At 45.2% G+C, this 25,475-nt stretch overlaps 2 protein-coding genes across 4 annotated transcripts in view; one reads left to right on the top strand and one right to left on the bottom strand.

The window, feature by feature from the left end:
- The window catches only part of LOC132880299 (desmoglein-2-like protein), a 352,687-nt gene that overhangs the window by 195,624 nt on the left and 131,588 nt on the right, over positions 1-25,475 (top strand). The window lies entirely within an intron of this gene.
- Positions 1-25,475, bottom strand: part of LOC132879931 (desmoglein-2-like protein) — a 123,315-nt gene that overhangs the window by 41,568 nt on the left and 56,272 nt on the right. For all 3 annotated transcript variants that reach the window (XM_060913758.1, XM_060913767.1, XM_060913775.1), the window contains 6 exons: positions 23,055-23,196; positions 20,577-20,743; positions 18,943-19,092; positions 18,350-18,544; positions 13,675-13,940; positions 9,490-9,632 (listed from right to left, as the gene is read on the bottom strand). In XM_060913758.1, the coding sequence (XP_060769741.1) occupies positions 9,490-9,632; positions 13,675-13,940; positions 18,350-18,544; positions 18,943-19,092; positions 20,577-20,743; positions 23,055-23,196 (1,063 nt within the window). The remainder of the gene's footprint in view (positions 1-9,489; positions 9,633-13,674; positions 13,941-18,349; positions 18,545-18,942; positions 19,093-20,576; positions 20,744-23,054; positions 23,197-25,475) is intronic.

Here is a 25,475-nt window from a genome sequence, read left to right as displayed (position 1 = left end):
AGTGGTGTTTTGTTATTGGACTTCTGTGCTAGTCACGGTTTGTCCATAACAAACACCATGTTCGAGCATAGGGGTGTCCATAAGTGCACGTGGCACCAGGACACCTTAGGTCGGAGGTCGATGATCGACTTTGTAGTCGTTTCATCTGATCTCCGGCCCTATGTCTTGGACACTCGGGTGAAGAGAGGGGCTGAGCTGTCAACTGATCACCACCTGGTGGTGAGTTGGATCCGATGGCGGAGGAGGAAGCTGGACAGACCTGGCAGGCCCAAACGTATGGTGAGGGTCTGCTGGGAACGTCTGGCTGAGCACTCTGTTGGGGAGGTCTTTAACTCCCACCTTCGGGAGAGCTTTTCCCAGCTTCCGAGGGAGGCAGGGGACATTGAGTCTGCGTGGACCATGTGCTCTACCTCCATTGTGGACGCAGCTGTTCGGAGCTGTGGCCGCAAGGTCTCCGGTGCCTGTCGTGGCGGCAATCCCCGAACCCGGTGGTGGACACCGGAAGTAAGGGATGCCGTCAAGCTGAAGGAGTCCTATCGGGCCATGTTGGCCTCTGGGACTCCTGTGGCAGCTGATGGGTATCAGCAGGCCAGGCGTGCCGCAGCTCAGGCAGTTGCGGAGGCAAAAACTCGGAACTGGGAGGAGTTCGGGGAGGCCATAGAGAAGGACTATCGGTCAGCCTCGAAGAAATTCTGGCAAACCATCCAGCGCCTCAGGAGGGGGAAGCAGTACTCTGCCAACACTGTTTACAGTGCGGGTGGGGAGCTGTTGACCTCGACTGGGGACATTGTCGGGCGGTGGAAGGAATACTTTGAGGATCTCCTCAATCCCACCATCATGTCTTCCACTGAGGAGACTGAGGCTGATGACTCAGAGGTGGACTCGTCCATTACCCAAGCCGAAGTCACTGAGGTGGTTTGCAAGCTCCTCGGTGGCAAGGCACTGGGGTGGATGAGATCCGCCCTGAGTATCTCAAGTCTCTGGATGTTGTGGGGCTGTCTTGGTTGACACGCCTCTGCAACATCGCGTGGCGGTCGGGAACAGTGCCTCTGGAGTGGCAGACTGGGATGGTGGTCCCTCTTTTTAAGAAAGGGGACCAGAGAGTGTGCTCCAATTATAGGGGATTTCACACTTCTCAGCCTCCCAGGGAAGGTTTACTCCAGGGTACTGGAGAGGAGAATTTGACCAATAGTCAAACCTCAGATGCAGGAGGAACAATGCGGTTTTCGTCCTGGTTGCGGAACACTGGACCAGCTCTATACCCTTCATAGGGTGCTCAAGGGTTCATGGGAGTTTGCCTCACCAGTCCACATGTGATTTGTGGATCTGGAGAAGGCATTCGACCATGTCCCCCGTGGTATTCTGTGGGGGGTGCTTCAGGAGTATGGGGTTCGGGGCTCTTTGCTAAGGGCTGTCCAGTCCCTGTACGAATGGAGCAGGAGTCTGGTTCGCATTGCCGGCAGTAAGTCAGACCTGTTCCCAGTGCATGTTGGACTCCGGCAGGGCTGCCCTTTGTCACCGGTTCTGTTCATAATTTTTATGGACAGAATTTCTAGGCGCAGCCAGGGGCCAGAAGGAATCCTGTTTGGGAACCACAGGATTTCATCTCTGCTTTTTGCGGATGATGTTGTCCTGTTGGCTTCTTCAAACCAGGACCTTCAGCATGCACTGGGGCAGTTTGCATTTGAGTGTGAAGCGGCTGAGATGAGAATCAGCACCTTCAAGTCCGAGGCCATGGTTCTCGACCGGAAAAGGGTGGCTTGCCCTCTCCAGGTTGGTGGAGAAGTCCTGCCTCAAGTGGAGGAGTTTAAGTATCTCGGGATCTTGTTCACAAGTGAGGGAAGGATGGAGCGTGAGATCGACAGGCAGATTGGTGCAGCCTCCGCAGTGATGCGGTCGCTTTACCGGTCTGTCGTGGTGAAGGAGCTGAGCCAAAAGGCGAAGCTCTCAATTTACCGGTCGATCTACATTCCGACTCTCACCTATGGTCATGAGCTTTGGGTAATGACCGAAAGAACAAGATCGCGAATACAAGCAGCCGAAATGAGTTTCCTTTGCAGGGTGGCTGGGCGCTCCCTTAGAGATAGGGTGAGAAGCACAGTCACTCGGGAGGAGCTCGGAGTAGAGCCGCTGCTCCTCCACATCGAGAGGAATCAGCTGAGGTGGCTCGGGCATCTTTTTCGGATGCCTCCTGGACGCCTCCCTGGGGAGGTGTTCCAGGCATGTCCCCCTGGGAAGAGGCCCCGGGGAAGACCCAGGACACGCTGGAGGGACTATGTCTCTCGGCTGGCCTGGGAACGCCTCGGTGTTCTTCCCGAGGAGCTGGCCAAGGTGTCTGGGGAAAGGGAAGTTTGGGCTTCCATGCTTAGACTGCTGCCTCCGCGACCCAGTCCCGGATAAGTGGAAGAAGACGAGACGAGATTATTATTAGGGGCCAGACATCCCGCACACTCAAGGGAGGTAACGTGTCTCAAATAGCCTCTTCCTCCAGGTGTAGTGTAGTGATCACCACAGAGCCACTGTGCAGAACTTCTGTGCAGCTGGTTACTTGCACATGGCCTCTCCTACATTACTGTGCCCATAGCAACACCTACTCATGATGTCCCTGTTCTCGCAATGTTTGCTATGTTCTGGCATGACTGAGTGCCCAGCGCTATAACTGGGTTGGGCAGACTGGGCTCGTCAGCCTTGGATGGCAGCCAGTCTAGGAGAAGGAAAACTCTGACTCCAAACCCTTGAAGTGCCTAGGCATGCATGACAGTTTTGGCACATGAAGACCTTGGGTCCAAGGATGTGCCTTGAGCTTCCTGCAGCCGTGTCCCACCACAGGTCATGGCCCTCTGCCTTGAGGGACATCTTCAGGAGGAGAAAAGGCTACAGGAGTAAACCCAGACAGAAAATCCGGAGTGGAGCCCCTAAGGCAGCTGGTGGTCAACACTGACTTCCCTCTGGCAGCTCCTACAGCCGACCTTGTGCCAAATGTATTGCTCTGCTTTCCTTTGGACCTCACCAGTGAGGCCGAGAGACGGATCCTGATGTTTGGGCAGCCCAGGTTCTCCATACATCCTGCCCAGGCTTGCACCCTGGAGAGGTCACTCCAGTGCTGCTGACCACAGTGACAGAACAACATGAGAGTCAGCAGTTACGAGTGATAAGCCCCACACCGACTGGTGTAGGAAGGGGCACTACAGGCTGACTCCAATGGTGGGAGAGATAAATGTCCCACTGGTCAGCTATCACCCACCTCAAGCTGGGCAGCCCCCAGCTAGTCAGGTGCTGACCCGCCACAGTCTTCCTGCTTCACTGGGTGCATGGAGCTAAGAGGCAGCTCGACAAGCAGACTGTAAAACACTGCACCAGGCAAACAACAAAAGAAAAACTACAAGGGGATGCCACACTCCCAAGCCCTATGGCTAGCAACATGGAATGTCAGGACCATGTGCCCTGGCCTTTCAGACGATCTGCTCCAGGTCTCTGACATCAGGAAGATGGCAATCATCGACCAAGAGCTGATGTCAACATAGCTGCACTGCAAGAGACGAGGCTGTCATCACAGGGTAGCCTCAGGGAGCAGAATTACACCTTCTTCTGGCAAGGAAAGGAGCCCAGGGAACCTCAACAACATAGCATTGAATTTGCAGTGTACAACAACTTGCTCTCTGCCACAGAACCTCCATCCGGTGGATCAAAGCGAATCCTCTCCCTCAGGCTATCAATCAACTCAGGGACGTCAACATACTGAGTGTATATGCCCCAACTCTCTGCTCCAGTACGGAGACCAAGGATCAGTTTTATGAAATCCTTGACGCAACCATAAGAGGTACTCCCACAGCTGAACACCTGTTCCTCCTGGGCGATTTCAATGCAAGAGTAGGAACTGACCATGAATCCTGGCTGATCTGTTTCAGGCACTCAGGTGTTGGCAAATTCAACGAGAATGGGCAGAGACTTCTGGAACTTTGCTCCTACCACAATCTCTGCATCACCAACATGTTCTTCACCACCAAGCCCCAACACAGAGTCTCCTGGCATCACCCCAGATCTAGGCACTGGCACCAGCTGGACCTTGCCATCAACAGATGGCCTGCACTGAACAACGTGCTTGTCACCCACAGCTATCACAGTACAGACTGTGATACTGACCACTCCTTGGTCATGAGTATAGTGCATATCCAGCCCAAGAGGATCCATCGCTCCAACCAGAAAGGCCGCCCACGCATCAACACTGCCAGAACCTTTGACCCTGACCTGCTTTGCCAACTCAGTCAGCCAGGCTCTCCAGGACTGCCCTACAGAAAATGCTGAAAAGAGATGGGAACATATCCACAAAGCCATCTACACCTCAGCAATGGACACGTTTAGCAAGAAAGAAGAACCCTGATTGGTTTGAAGCCAGCTTGACCCAACTGGAACCTGCAATTAAGGCCAAAAGAACAGTTCTCATCCCTCATAAGAGGGACCCATTGGAAAAGACCCTAGCTGCCTGCCATAGAGCCAGAAGCGATGCCCAGCAGATTGCTCAACACTGCGCCAATGAGTACTGGCTGAACCTGTGTCAGAGTATTCAACTCTCTGCTGATATCAGCAATATATAAGGCCTGTACGATGGCATGAAGAAGGTGTTTGGGCCTGCCATTTCCAAGACCGGGCCACTGAAATCTTCCACAGGAGACATCACAGACCACAGCAAGCAGATGGAAAGATGAGCAGAGCACTACCAGGAACTCTATGCCAGGGAAAACATTGTCACCATGACCATCTTGGACAGCATCGAGGACCTTCCTGTGCTGGTGGAACTCAGCACCTCTCCTACCGAGACTGAAGTCATCAAGGCCATTGACTCACTCACCTGTGGCAAAGCTCCAAGAAAAGACCGCATCCCACCTGAAGTGTTACAGCAGGAGTCAAGGGAATTTAGCATTTTAACAGCCAGGGTCCTGTAATATTCCTCTAATATCACCTACACAGGTTTAGGTCTATATTAATGCTGTAATAACAGATGGGATTCGGCGGAATTTCTCTCTCTTACTGAAAAGCTGAGGCATCGCTACATTCACAACAACTTCACTGTATTACTTATTAGATCTGTATTAAACTACACTGAAAACTTCACTGGATATAAAATGAACACTGCAAACATGGGCATTTTTAATTTGTGTCTCGGTCCAGTTTTGGCCGCCCACGCATCAGCACCGCCAGAACCTTTGACCCTGACCTGCTTGGCTGCTTTGCCAACTCAGTCAGCCAGGCTCTCCAGGACTGCCCTACAGAAAATGCTGAAAAGAGATGGGAACATATCCACAAAGCCATCTACACCTCAGCAATGGACACTTTTAGCAAGAAAGAAGAGAAGAACCCTGACTGGTTTGAAGCCAGCTTGACCCAACTGGAACCTGCGATTAAGGCCAAAAGAACAGTTCTCATCTGTCCCACCCCTTTGCTGCATCTGAGGACAGCATCTTCATCCACACAAGGAGCGATGGCAACATGTACAACCTGGCCTGACTACGTGCAAAGACCAAGACACGCCAAGCCCTGATCAGGGAGATGTTTGCTGATGCTGCTGCTCTGACTGCACAGACTGAAGCAGCCCTCCAGAGACTCATCAACTGCTTTGCAGCTGCCTACAATGCCTTTGGTCTGACCATCAGTCTGAAAAAGACCAACATCATGGGCCAAGATGTCAGCACTGCCCCGAACATCTGCAGAGGTGACTACACACTGGAGGTGGTCGAAGAATTCACTTACTTGGGCTCCACCATCTCCAGCAACCTCTCCCTCGATTCAGAGCTCAACAAGTGCATTGGCAAGGCAGCCACAGCAATGGTCCACTTGTCCAAGAGAATGTGGGAGAACACCAAGCTGACCACCAACACCAAGACGAAGGTATACCAGGCCTGCATGTTCAACACATTGCTCTACAGCAGCAAGTCCTGGACAATCTACGCCTGCCAGGAAAGACGGCTCAACACCTTCCATCTCCGCTGCCTTAGAAGACTCCTGGGCATCACCTGGCAGGACCACATCTCCAACACAGCTGTCCTGCAGCAGGCAAACATACCAAGCATGTTTGCTTTGCTCTCCCAGTGCCGCCTGTGCTGGCTGGGCCATGTGAGCCATATGGAAGATGGCCGCATCCCCAAGGACCTGTTGTACGGTGAGCTGGCCAGCAGTACAAGACCCATGGGCAGGCCAACTCTGCGTTATAAAGACGTTTGCAAGCAGCACATGAAAGCCTACAACATCAACCCATCAACCTGGGAGAAGCTGGAAGCTGACTGTAATGGCTGGAGGATGACAGTCAAGCTCGGCGTCCAACAGAGCGAACACAGGAGAGAGGAGCAGTGGACCCAGAGACGACAACAGAAGAAACAAAGAGTGGACTCACTGCCCTCTGAGGCCTTTACATGCAGCAACTGCAGCAAGACCTGCCACTCCAGAATTGGACTGTTCAGCCACAGCAGGCGCTGCGCCTCTACCACTGACTGACCCAAGGCGCAAAAGTCCATTGTCTCCCGAGACAGACGGATGCCATTATTATTATTATTATTATTATTATTATTATTAACACTTTAGAAATTGTCACTTCTATTTAAGCCTCTATAATTTTCAGCTAGTGATTTCAACTCTCTCTTATGCAAACAGGTTATATATGCTGTTAATGTAATGTTTAGGACTCTGGACTTTGAATGCAGTGATCCGAGTTCAAATCTCAGTGGGACCTCATCTTTTTGGCAGCACTATTCTGGGTTCGAGCCCAGCAGAAGCAGGGACCTTTCTGTGTGGAGTTTGCATGTTCTCCTGTGTCTGTGTGGATTTCCTCTGGGTGCTCTGGTTTCCCCCACAGTTCAAAGACATGCAGCTAGGTTAACCTGGGGTGACCTTGGGCTGAAGTGCCCTTGAGGAAGGCATCTAACACCCAACTGCTCCCTGAGTGCTACAGCATAGCTGCCCACTGCTCTGAGTATGTGTGTGTGCTCATTGTTCACGTGTGTGTGCACATGTGTGTTCACTGCTTCAGATGGGTTAAATGCAGAGAGGAATTTCACTGTGCTTAAGTGTACGTGTGATAAATAAAGCTGTTCTTCTTCTTGATTACTTGGTGGGGACTTCCAGGCAGGACCATATCATACCTACAGGTTGTATGATATACTTTATCAAGACTTCTGATCTTGAGTATTTCATTTGTTTTGACTATACTTTATTGGTGCCCTGACATCTGCAATTTTATAGCCTCCTCATGCTCATTTCAACTTCCCCATGACTGGGTGTAGATATTTCAATAGTAGGAAGGTCATCTGGTGGTAGTCGATGTGGATAATTCTTAGGGTCTCTAGTTCAGGCTGTGGATCATAAGGATGTCCAGAAAAGTGTTTTGAGAAATGTTCTTCCAGTTTCCTTGGCTGAATCAGTGGCCTAGTCACACGTGACAGTGATGTGTGTTTCTTCATCAATCTGAACTCCTCTTTGGTATTGCATTATTCACGCACAAGATTCAACTCATTTGCCTTAGATTCAAAATCGGTGTCTTTTTTTAATTTTGTGCGAAGCTTCCTGACCTCATAGGTTAATGTCTTCTTTTTTTTACTGGGTCTTTTTCATCATGGTACTGCACTAAGAGTGCTTGATAATCATTACTTGTCCATGGTTTTGCAATTTCATCCTTAATTTGCTTAGCAATTGTCTCTGTAGAAGCCTATTGTATGTCATTTGTGACTAACTCTTCAATTTCTTTAACCATTTATGCTGATAACTCAGTTGCTAGCAGATAATCAAGATCAGCACTTTATGCATCTTGAATGGAAGCATCATCTCTTAGGTGATGAAGATCTGGATGTCCTGCACTGGAGCCCCACTTTTTGTAAAAGATTTTTCTGACCATTTTCTTTATCAGGAAGTGGGCATCCAAAACTACAATCAGGTGGTCTGAATCAAAAGCCTGGCTTTGCATAAGGTATGCTCTGCAGTTCTTTGTAACACATTTGACATACCATTCTGCCATTATATAATCCAGTCTTCACTTATGCCCAATATTTGAATGGAAGGACCATTTGTGCTCATCTGATCTTGTTACGAACATTGTGCTCACACTATGTTCACAATCACCCCAACTCACTATTTAAGGACTTCAACTCTCACTGTTTATTGCGATGTATATGCACAGTTCCTTGCATTTGACTTTACCCAGCCTTTTGTTATTGCTCTGCTGATTCTGTTTTTTGACTTTGTTTGTACTTTGGACTGCATTGGAATGACATCCTGCCCTTTTTTTGGTGGACTCCCCCCCCTTATAATTGTAAAGTGAACTTGAGTATGAGAAAGGTGCTGTATAAATGTAACTTACGACTACTACTACTACTATTACTACTACTACTACTACTACTACTACTACTACTACTAATAATAATAATAATAGCAGCTTCTGATATTCTGTTTGTGCCTTGCCTGACCTTCGCCTGTTTTTTTTTTATACTGCCTTTTGTCTCATGATTTGGATCTGTTTACCAGTGCCCTCTTAAACATTGTTCTCTCTCTCTCTCACACACACACACACACACACACACACACACACACACACACACACACACACACACACACACGTGGTTTCCTTATCACATTTTAACATCCACTCGCCCCTACACTGTAACACTGGCTATAGCTTATTACTTCTGATCACCATTTGTGCCTTAATTATCATACACACGACTGATTCTTATTTGTATATATTGTATCACCATTTATATTGAATTATTCCTTGGCTGCTATTCTTGCTATATCTGACCAGTATTAGTTGGCTAATTCCTGTCAGCTATTTCAATAAATGGTATCTTTGGAATATACTGTGTCCTGTTTATTGTTACAATATTCACTGAAGTGCCAACCTCTGCCAAGGAAAGTATTCTCATTGCCTTCACCCATTTGGTTGTATGAATGTTATAGATCGAGAGTAAATATATGACATTAGAGCTACAATACTCACTAAACTATAGCAACATCACCAAGTTATTCCACTGATTTTAATAGTTTAGCTATAAACTATTAGATACTTGAATCAATGATTAATGACTTTATGAGACTGATCCCTTTTTATATGAGACTGATTTGATTCATTTTAAGTTTAGCTATAAACTATTAGATACTTGAACAAATGTTTAATGAATTTATGAGACTGATTTGATAAGCCTATTGCACCTACCGTACACTGCTAGTAAGTGATAAAAGGAACTATGTAACTTTTTTGGTGGACAATCCACAAGATAAAATGTAGATAAAGGAATAAAAAGCATGAAAAGGAATATAACATTAAAGGATGTGTTCCCATATGAAAATAATCAACTCTCCCCGACATTAATTATTATCCTCTGTACAGCATAGGTAATTCCTGACCTTGTCACAGTTGCCTGATCCTATCATCTATCTCACTGGGTTGTACGTTGCACGTTCTTGAAAGACCAGCCACATGGCTGCTCCCATCTTTGGCTAACTTACCATTGGTGATGCCTAAGATTGTCATGTAGTAAACTCCATTGTTCAGGAACTTGGACTCGTAGTCTGGATATTTGTTGAGTTTGATCTCAGCTGTTTTCTCATTAATGCTCACCCAGTTGTCAACATCTTTTCCTTTTAGATACCTACAACAATAAAATAATGATAATGTTTAGCCCTGACAACAGTTTCAGCCTTTAGCCATAACTTTAAACAAAGATCCAGTATATTTTCATAAAAGTCCAATGTTAATTACAGCAAGAGGACAATTGCACAATATCAAAACTTCTTCCGTGAGGTGAGTGTGAGGTGGCTGCAAGAATTAACACTACTTACAGTAAAATGAACAAACTAGGTTTATATGATTCAGCATAAAACAGAAAGAATAAGAGAAATACCTTGCCAAAAGCTATTTTAATAAATTATTTAATATGTAGACCACTCCAGGATGCAAAGTTTTCGAACTCTCTTCTCTCATCTTTTAAAATATTAATGAATTCTATTCTTCACCTTAGCCACAGTTTTAAAAGTGAACTAAATCCATGGTGTACAGTTCAGGCCAATATTACCTTCTTGTATGAATGCTTTAATAAAGGTGGTCCAAAAACATGCTTGAAGGTGGACTGGCTATTCTAAATTGTGAATAAATGTGTGAATGTTTGTGTGCATAGTGCCTTGCGATGGACTGCCATCCCATCCAAGGACAGGCTCTGGATCCAGTGCAACCGTGACTAGGATAAAGTGTTTTCTGAAGGTTTCGTCTTCTTCCACTTATCTGGGGCCGGTTAGCGGAGGCAGCAGTCTGAGCATGGAAGCCCAAACTTCCCTCTCCCCAGACACAATGGCCAGCTCCTCGGGAAGAACACCGAGGCGTTCCCAGGCCAGCCGAGAGACATAGTCCCTCCAGCATGTCCTGGGTCTTCCCCGGGGCCTCCTCCCGGGGGGACATGCCTGGAACACCTCCCTAGGGAGGCGTCCAGGAGGCATCCGAAAGAGATGCCCGAGCCACCTCAGCTGATTCCTCTCGATGTGGAGGAGCAGCGGCTCTACTCCGAGCTCCTCCCGAGTGACTGTGCTTCTCACCCTATCTCTAAGGGAACACCCAGCCACCCTGCGAAGGAAACTCATTTCGGCCGCTTGTATCCACGATCTTGTTCTTTCGGTCATTACCCAAAGCTGAGAGTCGGAACGTAGATCGACCGGTAAATCGAGAGCTTCGCCTTTTGGCTCAGCTGCTCCTTCACCACAACGGACCGGTAAAGCGACCACATCACTGCGGAGGCTGCACCGATGTGCCTGTTGACCTCACGTTCTATCCTTCCCTCACTCGTGAACAAGATCCCGAGATACTTAAACTCCTCCATTTGAGGCAGGACTTCTCCACCAACCTGGAGAGGGCAAGCCACCCTTTTCCAGTCAAGAACCATGACCTCGGACTTGGACATGCTGATTCTCATCCCAGCCACTTCACACTCGGCTACAAACCACCCCAGTGCATGCTGAAGGTCCTGGTTTGAAGAAGCTAACAGGACAACATCATCTGCAAAAAGCAGAGATGAAATCCTGTGGTTCCTAAACAGGATTCCTTCTGGCCCCTGGCTGCACCTATAAATTCTGTCCATAAAAATTATGAACAGAACCGGTGACAAAGGGCAGCCCTACCGGAGTCCAACATGCACTGGGAACATGTCTGACCTACTGCCGGCAATGCGAACCAGACTCCTGCTCTGCTCATACAGGGACCGGACAGCCCTTAGCAAAGAGCCCTGAACCCCATACTCCCGAAGCACCCCCCCACAGAATACCATGAGGGACATGGTCGAATGCCTTCTTCAGATCCACAAAGCATATGTGGACTGGTTGGTAAACTCCCATGAACCCTCGAGCACCCTATGAAGGGTATAGAGCTGGTCCAGTGTTCCGTGACCAGGATGAAAACCGCATTGTTCCTCCTGGATCCGAGGTTCAACTATTGGCTGAAGTCTCCTCTCCAGTACCCTGGAGTAAACCTTCCCTGGGAGGCTGAGAAATGTGATTCCCCTATAATTGGAGCACACTCTCAGGTCCCCTTTCTTAAAAAGAGGGACCACCACCCCAGTCTGCCACTCCAGAGGCACTGTCCCCGACCGTCATGCAATGTTGCAGAGGCGTGTCAGCCAAGACAGCCCCACAACATCCAGAGACTTGAGACTTGCCACCACGACAGGCACCGGAGACCTTGCGGCCACAGCTCCGAACAGCTGCATCTACAATGGAGGCAGAGAACATGGTCCACTCAGACTCAATGTCCCCCGCCTCCCTCAGAAGCTGGGAGAAGCTCTCCCGGAGGTGGGAGTTAAAGACCTCCCCGACAGAGTGCTCGGCCAGACGTTCCCAGCAGACCCTCACCATACGTTTGGGCCTGCAAGGTCTGTCCAGCTTCCTCCTCTGCCAGCAGATCCAACTCACCACCAGGTGGTGATCAGTTGACAGCTCAGCCCCTCTCTTCACCCAAGTGTCCAAGACATAGGGCCGGAGATCAGATGAAACGACAAAAGTAGATCATCGACCTCCGACCTAAGGTGTCCTGGTGCCCCGTGCACTTATGGACACCCCTATGCTCGAACATGGTGTTCGTTATGGACAAACCGTGACTAGCACAGAAGTCCAATAACAAAATACCACTCGGGTTCAGATCAGGAAGGCCGTTCCTCCCAACCACACCCCTCCAGGTGTCACTGTTGTTGCCCACATGAGCATTGATGTCCCCCAGTAGAACAATGGAGTCCCCAGTCTGAGCACCTCTCAGTACCTCTCCCAGGGACTCCAAGAAGGCCGAATACTCTATACTGCTATTCGGCCTGTAGGCACAAACAACAGCAAGAGCCCTCTCCCCAATCCGAAGGCGTAGAGTGGCGACCCTCTCATTCACTGGGGTAAACTCCAACACATGGCGGCTGAGCTGGTGAGCTATAAGCAAGCCCACACCAGCCCTCCACCGCTCACCATGGGTGACTCCAGAGAAGTGGAGAGTCCAGCCCCTCTCGAGGAGCTGGGTTCCAGAGCCCAAGCTGTGCATGGAGGTGAGCCCAACTATCTCTAGCCAATACCTCTCAACCTCCCGCACAAGCTCAGGCTCTTTCCCCCCCAGCGAAGTGACATTCCATGTCCCAACAGCTAGCTGCTGTGTTCGGGGATCAGGTCATCGAGGCCCCTGCCTTCGACTGCTGCCCAATCCACACTGCACTGGCCCCCTACGGCTACCTCTGTGGGTGGTGAACCCACAGGAGGTCGGGCCCACGTCACCGCTTCGGGCTAAGCCCGGCCGGGACCCATGGGCAAAGGCCTGGTCACCAAGCACTCGCATACGAGCCCCAACCCTGGGCCTGGCTCCAGGGTGGGGCCCCGGCTGCGCCATACCGGGCGACATCACGGTCCTTGATCGATTATTCTCCATAAGGGTTTTGGTGAACTGCTCTTGGTCTGGCCTGTCACCTAGGGCCTGTCTGCCTTGGGAGACCCTAACAGGGGCATAATGCCCCAGACAACATAGCTCCTAGGATCATTCAAGCACACAAACCCCTCCACCACAATAAGGTGGCAGTTCTAGGAGGGGCTTTCTGAAGGTTAATAAAGTAATTAATTTGTGCAGCCATAACTAAATTTGACATGCTATAATGTCTAAATAGATATTCATGCTTAGTCATGCATCTATTGATAAGTAATGAAGCATTAATAAAGAGAAAGTCAGCTCCCACATAATCATCTGAGTGGGAATTTATAAGTTGGAATTTTTTTGATAGCCTCAATTTTTCTGGCCAAACCTAGAATTGAGACAAGTGACTACATAAAAATGTTGTGTTAAAGAGAAGAAGAAGAAGAAGAAGAAGAAGAAGGCTTTATTTCTCACACAAAGTACAATCCAGGACAGTAATGTAAAATACAGAACTACTGATTAGTAACCCAGAGCCTTTAACCATTGGACCACCACTGTCCATAAATAAATCGACCTTGTTCCCACAAGGAAATTAAGTCTTTAAATTTTCATCAATAAATTCAAACACTCACTTCAGTTCTATTGGAGATCAGTAAAGTATATGCTAATGTTTAACATAATGCTTATGGTAGCTTATGGTAGATTTAAAAAAAAGTCTCCATTTTGATATCTGAAACACTTTCACATCTGGAATTTTAGTTCATATTTCTCACCTGATATTAGTGGCCGTTGATTGTGTATCAGTGTCATTGGCTGTGAAGATGGTGATGACCTTACTCAGGTCAATGGTGGTGCTGTCTTCAGAGATGGAGACAGTTTTGACAACGGGGACGAACTGAGGGGCTTCAGGCACATTTAGCACTCTGATCTTAATGGGGTATTTTCTGCGCTTACCAATCACCACTGACTTGTGATAAGGCGCCTTGTTGTCGACCACCACTTCCAGATCGATCTCTTTCAACTCTTCATAGTTCAGCTCCTTTAATAGATAATTAAAAAGAAATCAGAGAATAAAATAATAAGGGTCTATGTAGAAAGAGTGGAAAGTAAATAAATGTTATAGGTTTTGGTTGACAGTATGGTTATTAAGTTTAGTCATAATTCAGGCTGTTACAGTTTGTATACAGTTTAAAGTATCCTAATAAGCAGGTAGTGAGAATTCAAGGATCTTTATTTTTATGAAATATGACCAACATCACTCATATGTGTATACATTTTGATATATTTATCTGGTCTTATCCTTTGTACATAATGTTTCCACACATCATTAATGTTTTAAGTGTAGGTGTTGCACAAAATTGCAAATATTAGATAATCTTGGTGAGAATGTATGTACATAATTTAGGAGAGGATAACTCAACTGTTATAGGCTAATTTGAACCCAAGGAACAACTTGGGATGTGCGCCAAAATCGCTATCTGGGGCAAACAGGCCGAAAATTACCAATCCAAGATGGTTGCTGGTAGCCATATTGAAAATATCAATTTTTGAACCACTCACCACAGAAATATGTGCAATACCTCATATTATTGGTTTTTCGGTATGGGGAATTCATTAGTGACATCATTTTCATGATTGATGGACAAGGGAACAAGCTATAGTAAAGGGCAAGGTAAAAAAAAAGAAAAAAGAAAAAGCCCACCAAAAATTGGCCAAAATTGCAGTTTCACAGAAAACATTAGAAAAACAGAATAATTCTACCTCAAACATGAAATCATGGAATTGGGAGACCTATGCATATAATTTAGGAGAGTATAAGAAAGCAAGCATTTGATTAATATAAAGAAATTGTATTTTCAATCATACTATTATGATCAATGGAATGCTAAAGTGAAAAATACAAAACAAAACTTATTACTTTCGTAGGCAGCGATATCTTGAGAGCCTAAATGTTTAACAGCCAACAATACAACTTTTAACATCACATTATTACTGTTTATGTGTCACATAAACCAGGGTGGCGGCACGGTGGTGTAGTGGTTAGCGCTGTCGCCTCACAGCAAGAAGGTCCGGGTTCGAGCCCCGTGGCCAGCGAGGGCCTTTCTGTGTGGAGTTTGCATGTTCTCCCTGTGTCCGTGTGGGTTTCCTCTGGGTGCTCTGGTTTCCTTCACAGTCCAAAGACATGTAGGTTAGGTTAATTGGTGGCTCTAAATTGACCGTAGGTGTGAATGGTTGTCTGTGTCTATGTGTCAGCCCTGTGATGAACTGGCGACTTGTCAAGGGTGTACCCCGCCTTTCGCCCGTAGTCAGCTGGGATAGGCTCCAGCTTGCCTGCGGCCCTGTAGAACAGGATAAAGCGGCTAGAGATAATGAGATGAGATAAACCAGGGTCAGGAACATGAAGAGTAACACAATAATAATAATACCGTAATACCAGTGGCCATCTTGGATCGGTAATTTTCAGGCTGTTTGCCCCGGATAGCGATTTTGGCACACATCCCAAGTTATTCCTTGGGGTCAAATTAGCCTATAACAGTTGCGTTATCCTCTCCTAAACCGTGTGCATACATGTCTAAGCCAGGTCCTAGACTAAAAAGTCGACATTCTAAAACCAGAAATTATGATGAAATTCTTTATTTTTCAAGGTAGTGATGCAGAATTTTCTAAGTATGTTTGATGAGCACCAGGGATAAAAAAAAAAAAGCACAGGGATGATGAGATTGATGGGGAAAAGAGGACTGGCGTCATCTTTTAGACATCAAAAATCCTCCCTCATAAACAGTTTCATCACAGTTCTCTGCTTCTTCCATTTTGCTACTAATATACAGTTTTTGGGTAATATTAATATCACAGGAAGTGATAATAATGCAGGCTAAAATTTAAGTCATGAAGGCAGAGATTACATTTTATTGTCCTTCATGAGCATGCAAAAACAACTGCAAATTAACAAAAATATTGGAGGTTTTGGCTAATTCATACCAAATCACAACATGAACAGGACTAGACCCATCCATCCATTATCTGTAAACACTTATCCTGTGCAGGGCCGTGGGCAAGCTGGAGCCTATCCCAGCTGACTATGGGCGAGATGCGGGGTACACCCTGGACAAATCACCAGGTCATCGCAGGGCTAACACATAGAGACAAGCAACCATTCACATTCACACCTACAGTTAATTTAGGCTACGTTCACACTGCAGGCTGAAGTGACTCAAATCCGATCTTTTCGCCCATATGTGACCTGTATCTTATCTTTTATTGACAATATGAACGACACAGATCCGATTTTTTCAAATCCGACCCAGGCCGTTTGGATATGTGGTCCTAATTCCGATCCCTATCCGCTCTTTTCATATGCGACTTCAGTCTGAACCACCAGGTCGCATTCCTCCGACTTACACGTCATCAACAAGCCACAAATGTCACTATTCTGCGCTGAAGTAGGCGGCGGGTCTCTCAAAAAAAGTTACAACAACATGGCGCATAATCACGGGCGCAGATAGGGGGTGGGACTCGTCCCACCCAGATTTAAATTCACCTCGCGCGGTCCCCCCCCACTTATAGGGAGGAAAAAACGTCTATGCTGTCTTTCTTTCTATAAGGCAAACCTCACGGAAAAATCAAAAGACTAATTACCATTCGGTTTATTGAGGTGCACAGCAGTGTATACATAGTTGCAACAACTCGCATAAAACAAAGACTGATATTCGGTTGGTTGAGCTGCGCAGACTGCACAGGTTGCGAGCTTGAGCTTGGTTGCTATGGTTACTAACAACAAGTCTGACAGGCATATCGGGGTTGGGGTTGGTTTGCTGGCAGCTTTGTCCCCCCCAGTTTTTTGTCCCCCCCAGTTCAAAAAACGTATCTGCGCCCCTGCGCATGACATCAATGCGAGGGACGCTTCGGGCTGTGAAGGTTCAGAATCTTCTCAATGGAAGGACGCAGAGGTTAGGGAGCTGATTTCCATTTGGGGGGATGCAGCTATTCAAGCTAGATTGGATGGGTCATACCGCAACCGGGCGGTTTTACTTCCGTAAACACTGGCCATGCTCACTGTGTGTGACGTCGTCGTATCCTGCAATGCGCATGCGGAACACTTTTAGGTCGCTTTTCGTTCATACTGAGGATCACATACAAGTTGCATATATTTGTTAATGTGAACGACCTCACAAAAAAATCGGATTTCCCCAAAAAATCGGAATTGAGCATTAAGCCTTGCAGTGTGAACATAGCGTTAGAGTCACAAATTAACCTAACCTGCATGTCTTTGGACTGTGGGGGAAACCGGAGCACCTGGAGGGAACCCACACAGACACGAGGAGAACATTCAAACTCCACACAGAAAGGTCCCCGTCAGCCACTGGGCTTGAACCCAGAACCTTCTTGCTGTGAGGTGACTGTGCTAACCACTGCACCACCATGCTGCCCCCAGGACTAGACCCATGGTTTTTAAAATGGAGTCCATGAGGAAGAACCAAGGGAGTTGTAATTTCTTTGTTTTTTGAAATTTAGTGACAGTGGTGGAACTCTCAACCCACTATTCTTGAATTATTTATATTTATTACTGAATTGTTTGTTATTAACGTCTTTTAAGGGTCATTTGAATATATTTAATGCTGAATTATCTGGATTAAGCAAGTAAGTTTGATAAATAGAAAAAAAGAGACAACACATCATTGTAAATAATGAGCCTAATATTTGGAACATGTTCAATAAATAAGTCTATCAACAGATTTTATTATATTTTGAATATCTTTAAAGTGGTTCCATGACTGCAAAACATCCAAGATAACCTGACCAATACTCTGTTCATCAAATGTAGTGGAAATCACAAAACATTTGGCTTGTGCAAAAAAGGTGATTATTACTTTCAGTTTCAGCCAGTGATATTTTAGACGATTTATTTAGACTTATAATACATAGGGCCAAATTACTCAATTCTGATTGGTCAATCAAGGAGGGCTTTTTTCCTTCACATGGGGCCGTATTTCTGAAATGCTATTGGCTAGTTTGTTGGAATGGGTAAAAAGCCAAACAAGTCCAAAAGTCTAACAAAACAAGAAAATATTCTGTGGAACTGTGGTCCTTGTGTCGTGTCGCCGTGTCATGATGAAAGACGCTTTAGAAACTGATTCAAATGTGCAAGATAGTCTTGCACCCTGATTGGTTCAGAAAATGTGAATGACAAATGTTGTGAACTTGAATGTTCGTGACTAGGGCAATTATCAAAACTTCAAAATCACTCGTGAAATTAATCCTAAATTTTACTCAGCCCCATACGATTAGCTATACTAATAAATAGACATTTAATTTATTCGAATGTACACAATAAAGACCTCCACTATTTCCAGAGTCAGATTCACGCTGGACTTTCATGTGAAATAAAGCTTTCCATGATGTTCAGTGTTTTCATCTGTTGTGTCACCTGTTCTAAATTATCTATCTTACCTTCTTGACTGCTAGGATGCCCTCGTTAGTTTTGGGGTCCGTGCTGATATCGAAGTAACCGGCCTCATTTCCAGAAATGATGGTGTACACAGCCTCCCAGTTTTCCGTGTGAATCTTATCCTTGTCTGTGGCCTTAATTCGGACTTCCATTTCCACTTTCGTATTCATTCTATTCTCCTCCACAGTCCCCTCATACTGCAAACATCACACACACATGGTGAGAAGAAGCATTCAGCCATGAGTCGGATATTTTGCGTTCTGTTTTGAGAGCCTGATTGCAGAGTTTGATTGGTGCTGTTTGCATCCCAGTCCCACAGGAGGAAAAACAGTTGTATGCAAGATATTTGCAGCACCTTCTATACACTGAATTTCAGCATTATGGCACAAGTGTACATTGTGTAGCAACATATCAAACTTTCACTCAAATGCCATGTATGTAGCAACATTTTAACCAAGCTAGCAATCACCATTAAGCCATTTGAATAAGATCAATATGAACTAATTAATTTTAATAGAGATTTATATAATTCTGAGACAATTAACATTAGCTATTCATTATAAGAAAAAAATCCAGAAGAAAAAAAAACACTCACAGAGCCGTCCTCTAATATGGGGATGTTATCGTTGACATCAAGTATGCTGATGGTCACAGTCCCTGTTCCTGTCAGTGGTTTGTTTTGGGGATCAGTATAGCGTCCGTCCATGTCTGTGCCTGTGATTATCAGTTTGTACGTGTCTTGTGTCTGTGTAAGAAAAAGTTGAAAATAATCTTGACCCATAAATATTAACAATCTAAAAAATTATTGTTTTGAATTCTGTCTTGCATTAGCTCAGGAGAATGTCTCATATTGCCATGAGGTAGGATTCCCCAGTTTGAATACCATGAAAACATCCTGGTAACATAAATTAAGGATTTCAACCCATTTACCGGTAGGAGAGAGCACGGACTACTCCAGCAGATTGCGTCATTTTAAAGTTACTATAGTTTAAAGATTGTCTAAAGTGTTTTCAGTGGTTGTGTGACATATTTGACTAATGCACATTGGGTATTTTTAGTGCTAAGTCTAAACACATTAATTAGAAAATCTGTCAAAGTTTGGAATGTGAATGATGTTGAGCTGAAGGACAAGAGCTTTAGAAATGTCATTTTATTAAAAAAATACAAGCAAACAGTAGTGTCCAGAAGATGGTCCTTTTCTGCGGTCACTAATTGTCCAAACCTCAATTAGATGCCGCCTCCATGCAAAAATAAACCTATTTGGAAGATGTACCAGAAGAACTACAAACTACAGCTCAGGTTATAGATGTATATGCCTGGAGTTCACTACTGGAACAGGGTCTTGTGGTCAGATGAGACAAAAGTTTGCTTGAAATAAAAAATGAAAAATGGTTGTATGTGCATCGCTTCATGAACCTAATCCTAATTGTTAATGCAGTTGGACTCATATGAGTCATGAAATGTTGAAATATAAATCTGGCTGCCTCTGTCAAGACCTGGGTCATGGTTCAATGGTTGAACCTTCTAGCATGACAATGATCCAAACATTGTTCACCTTCTGAGTCCACACAAACTTGTTCCAGTGACTGCTGAATCAAGCTTTTGACACAGTAATTCCAATCCCCTAATCTAAACCCCAGTGAAACCTGTGGTATGAGCTGAAGAGAAGAAAGCACAAGAACCACCAGGTCCATGGAGGATGTCAAGAGATTCTGTACTGACCAGTGTATAAGATTCCTCACTCTGTCTTCTCCAATATCATTGTGCTTTATAGGAGGAGACTCAGTGCTATTATTTTGGCAAGGGGGTGGGGGGGTGATGCACAAAATACTAAATTCGGGGGTGGGGTGGAGGGGCAGTAAATGTAATGTGCATGGATTTGTTAAAAAAAATCTCTTGTTTTTTTTTCTTCGAATGAAATTACTGCAAAGGTTCAAGGTTACATTTCCCTCATATTGTTGATATGAGATTAAGTTAATTAACCACAGAGACATTTTTTTACCCATCTTTACTAAGGATGTCAATAATTCTGACACTGCATAAGAAAACCTTGGATAATAAAGCTCAGATTGTATGAAGCTCAGATTCTAATCTTCTCTAACTAAATATTGTCTAATATGTAATGTCTTTGACAGGGTTCTCTTCCTGGAATTGCTCACTTTCAAAAAGGCTGTTGATGAACTTACAATAGTGATTGTGATGTCTACTTTTTATGACTGAGGTGCTCACCTCTCTGTCCAGAGTGTTCATTTTGACTTTGATTTCACCAGACGATCGCTCAATTTTGAACATTGACTCTCTCGCCGGCTCCTGCTGAATAATCCTGTATGCAATTTTTGAATTCGGTGTGCCTGGCTCATCACCATCATAGGCTGTGACTGTAATTACAGAAGTGTCTAGGACAAAGAGTATTAACAATGAAACAGAACCATATGACATACATTCATTATGGACCATATTCCCCTTTTCCCAAAGAAAATCAGAATGCCAAATATGATGTTGCAAAATTGATATTGTGACAAATTACATCAAAATATTTTCCTGAGACATCACAGATATGACCATTAATGAATCCACTTATTATTAATGACACTCTTATGGGCAGCTGATTGGACATTAAAATATAGTAAAACACTATTAATTTCTTGATTCTGATTGGCCAGAAAGTCTCATCTCATCTCATTATCTGTAGCCGCTTTATCCTGTTCTACAGAGTCGCAGGCAAGCTGGAGCCTATCCCAGCTGACTACGGGCGAAAGGTGGGGTACACCCTGGACAAGTCGCCAGGTCATCACAGGGCTGACACAGACACAGACAACCATTCACACTCGCATTCACACCTATGGTCAATTTAGAGTCACCAGTTAACCTAACCTGCATGTCTTTGTACTGTGGGAGAAACCGGAGGACCCGGAGGAAACCCACATGGACACGGGGAGAACATGCAAACTCCACACAGAAAGGCCCTCGCCAGTCACGGGGCTCGAACCCAGACCATCTTGCTGTGAGGTAACAGCGCTAACCACTACACCACGATGTCGCCTGTTGATTTTATTTATTTATTTATTTGTTCGTTCCATTTTCATGACATGAGCAATTTTTTGTTTTTATGTGTTCTTGTTTTTATGTTTTTAATACACCTTCAGTTGTGGCACGTCAATTTCATTGTATGGGTGACTGTGTAATGACAATAAAGGCTATCTTATCTTATCTATATGGCCTTTCAATTTCATAAAATTGGTGAAATTTAGTTTCCTTCAGAAATGTGGTCATTGTGATATGTTTATTTCTGTAATATCTAAAAAACAAAACAAAAACAAAAAAACAAAAAACAGGCCATTCTGTGGCTGGGAAGTTATTTAATTTGAAGGGATTCCCTAGCAAATATTGTGCATGAAATTGCTCACAGTCGAGCAGACAGAGGAAGTCCAGTGTGCTCATGCTCTGGAGCCCTGCTTCTTCTTCTTTTCCTTCTTCTGTTGGGTTTTCCCGCATGCAGCATCCAGTGTTGCATTACTGCCATCTACAAGTTTATTTTGACTGTGCACTGACAGTTACATCATTCTGTTGCTAAACGAACAGCTGATCACACCGAGGTGCTCGCTGACCACTGATATTTATTCGTTTGGTCCAGCGTTTCCTTTCCTTCACAACATAACGTCTTTTCTTCTCGCTTTCCGTTACTGTAGTCAGTCTTTCACGTTTCCTTCATGTCCTCCATTTTCCTCTCCCGTTTCAAATTTGTATCCCACAATGCCTTGCACAAACAGGGAAAGTCCACCATGTGATGCATGATGATTCGTATCTTGTATTGTGTCATGGTGAAGCAAGAAAAAAATAGTAGAGGCCATGTGGCTCCAAATTCATTAATTCTTCTATTTAAAAAAAAAGAAAAAAAAACTAAAATTGGAAGTCTGTGATTTAAATTCAGTAGCTTTCGGTCCACTAAACAAAAATAATTGCATGTCAGGGAAAATTCTTTTTATGACCTACACTTGAAAAATCTGAAAGGAAGGACACCTTTAATGCACTTGTCTTGAAAACATTTTTTTTTTCTAGACTAAAAGCTCATATGTATTATTTTATTGTTGTTAGTTAGCCAAGGGAAAAAAAAACCATAATTGTTGATCTGGTGAAGTTTTCTGTGAGGATTTAAAAAAAAATTAAGGCAGGAGTTTCCAGTGTCAGTGCTGTAAATGTCAGTGCTGTAACTTGTAAATGTCAGGAAGTTGGCTAATCCTGGAAAAACATTCAGCTTTTTTTTTTTTTGTAAAATGACATCTGCATTTTTTGTGTTATTTATTTCAAAAGAGAAAAAAATAGGCTGATGAGGGAAGGTTGATGTTTATAACTTTTATAATGCATGCGAGCCCTGTGATGACCTGGCGACTTGCCCAGGGTGTACCCCGCCTTTCGCCCGTAGTCAGCTGGGATAGGCTCCAGCTTGCCTGCGACCCTGTAGAACAGGATAAAGTGGCTAGAGATAATGAGATGAGATGAAATAATGCATGCGATTCAGGAACAGGATGTCTTGTGGATATTCCACAACCTTAAATGTAAATATAAAATGTTTAAAACTATGACATGTTGAATAAAAAAAAAAATGTTAGCAAATTGCTATGCAGTAAAATACTATTGAATGTGCTGTTATAGGGAAACAAGAAAACCCACATTATGATAAAATGAAAAAAAAAAAAGTCCATGTACCTTTGTCACTGAGCTCTTCAACAGAACCAGTGAATGAAATAATAAAAGAAGGGGGCCAGTCATTCTGGTCTTCAACAATGATTCTGAACTTGAGGTCATTTTGAGCCTTTTGTCCATCTGGTAGCATTGCTGTCCCTTTGAGCTAAATAAACACACACACACCATTCATGTAAATGCTTGAGAGTTTTGAGATTTCTTGCATGTACTGAACATAGCATTCTATACAGCATGTGATCCAGATGTTTCAGTATCTGTCAAAACAATGCTTCAATCAACATGTATTCAGTTTATATTTTGAGCAAATTCTAATACTGTATAATGCAAGACATTCAGGCCTCTGTCAGACATGTGTTGCAGGTGATTTCTAAAGAATAACTGTGGAAATCATGCAAATTTGGGTGAGGAAAAAAGTCCTATATATGTAAATTAGGGTTTTGTGAGCACTATTCATTCTGTAGTAGTTTAGTTCAATTGAACAAATTAATTTATTTAAATTATACTTCAACAAATTTGACCAAATCTGAAACGACCAAGGGGCAGCATGGTGGTGTCGTGGTTAGCACTGTCTCCTCAAGCAAGACGGTTCTGGGTCCAAGCCCAGTGGCCGACAGGGGCCTTTCTGTGTGGAGTTTGCATGTTCTCCCCATGTCTGTGTGGGTTTCCTCTGGGTGCTCCAGTTTACCCCACAGTTCAAAGACATGCAGGTTAGGTTAACTGATTAGATTAGATAGAACTTTATTGATCCCTTTGGGAGGGTTCCCTCAGGGAAAATAAAATTCCAGTAGCATCATTACAGGATAAACAGAGAATAGAAAAAAGAGAGAACTTCTAGATAAAGTATTTAGAAAACTTCTAGATAAATATTTACATATACAAATATATGAATAAAAGATATGAAAAAAGTCCAGCAGGAGAGGTATTGCACATTTATATTGCACATTGCCCAGTATTGCTTTTTGTCAGGCTAGGCTACTGCTCCTTCCCATCCTCTGACCTTCTGTTACCCCTCCTCCCCCCCAGAGGGGAGTTGTACAGTCTGATGGCATGAGGGACAAAGGAGGTTTTAAGTCTGTTAGTCCTGCACTCGGGAAGGAGCATTCTGTCACTGAACAGGCTCCTCTGGTTGCTGATGATGGTGTGCAGAGGGTAACTGGCATGCTCCATGATGTTCAGTAGTTTATCCATAGTCCTCTTCTCTGCCACCATCACCAGAGAGTCCAGCTTCATGCCGACCACAGAGCCGGCCCGCCTGATCAGTTTGTCCAGCCTGGATGTGTCCTTCTTGGATGTGCTGCCCCCCCAGTACCATGGTATAAAATAGGACACTGGTGACCACAGACAGAACATCCACAGGAGTTTTCTGCAGATGTTAAAGGACCGCAGCCTCCTAAGGCCTGTTGCACCAAATGACAAAGCCCCTCACCAGGATCCTATACTCCTCCTCTCTGTCATACCTGATACACCCCAATATGGCTGTGTCATTGGCAAACTTCTGAATGTAACACAGCTCCGAATTGTAGCAGAAGTCTGCGGTGTACAGGGTAAAGAGAAGAGGGGCCAGCACTGTGCCCTGGGGTGCTCTGGTGCTGCTAATCACAGTGTCAGACATGATGTCCTTCAGCCTGACATACTGCGGCCTGTCAGTGAGGTAGCTAGAGATCCAGGTGACCAGGCATGGGTCCACTCGCATCCTGTTCAGTTTGTCCTGAAGCAATAGGGGCTGGATGGTGTTGAAGGCACTCGAGAAGTCCAAGAAGAGGATCCTCACTGTGCCATTTCCCTTATCCAGATGCAAGTGGGCTCGGTGTAGCAGGTAGAGGATGGTGTCTTCCACACCAACACCTGCCCGGTACGCAAACTGCAGACAGTCTTGAGCATGTTGCACCTGAGGTCTGAGGAGGCTTAGAAAGAGCCGCTCGAACATCTTCATCAGATGTGAAGTGAGTGCCACTGATCAGAAGTCGTTCAGCTCTCTGGGCCAGTTCTTCTTGGGAACTGGAACGATGTCTTCCAGAGGGTGGGCACTCTCCCCAGCTGCAGGCTGAGGTTTGAAGATACATTGGAGTGGTTCACCCAGTTCAGCAGCGCAGGTCTTCAGTAGTCGGGGACACACCTTGTCCGGGCCTGCTGCTTTCCTGGGGTGAAGCTTCCTCAGTTGACCTCTGACCTGGTCTGCTAGTGATGCATGGAGGAGTCAGTGTTGAGGTGAGGGAAGAGGAGGAGGGGGCTGTTGCGATGACTGGGGGGAGGTGTGTTGAGGGAAGAAGGAGAGATGGCTGCAGTGAGGGGGAGGGTGGGGGGACGTGGACTGGTTGAATCGCTTGAAGAAGTTATTCAGTTCGTTCGCCCTCTCCACTGTCCCCCCTATGACTCTGGTCTTTGTGTTGTGGCCTGTGATGGTTTTCACACCTTCCCAGACCT

The sequence above is a fragment of the Neoarius graeffei genome, chromosome 1 (assembly GCF_027579695.1).
Source record: "Neoarius graeffei isolate fNeoGra1 chromosome 1, fNeoGra1.pri, whole genome shotgun sequence".
Classification (NCBI taxonomy): Eukaryota; Metazoa; Chordata; class Actinopteri; order Siluriformes; family Ariidae; genus Neoarius; species Neoarius graeffei.
The sequence above is the reverse complement of the archived record's forward strand: the minus strand, read 5'-3'. Positions and strand labels throughout refer to the sequence as shown.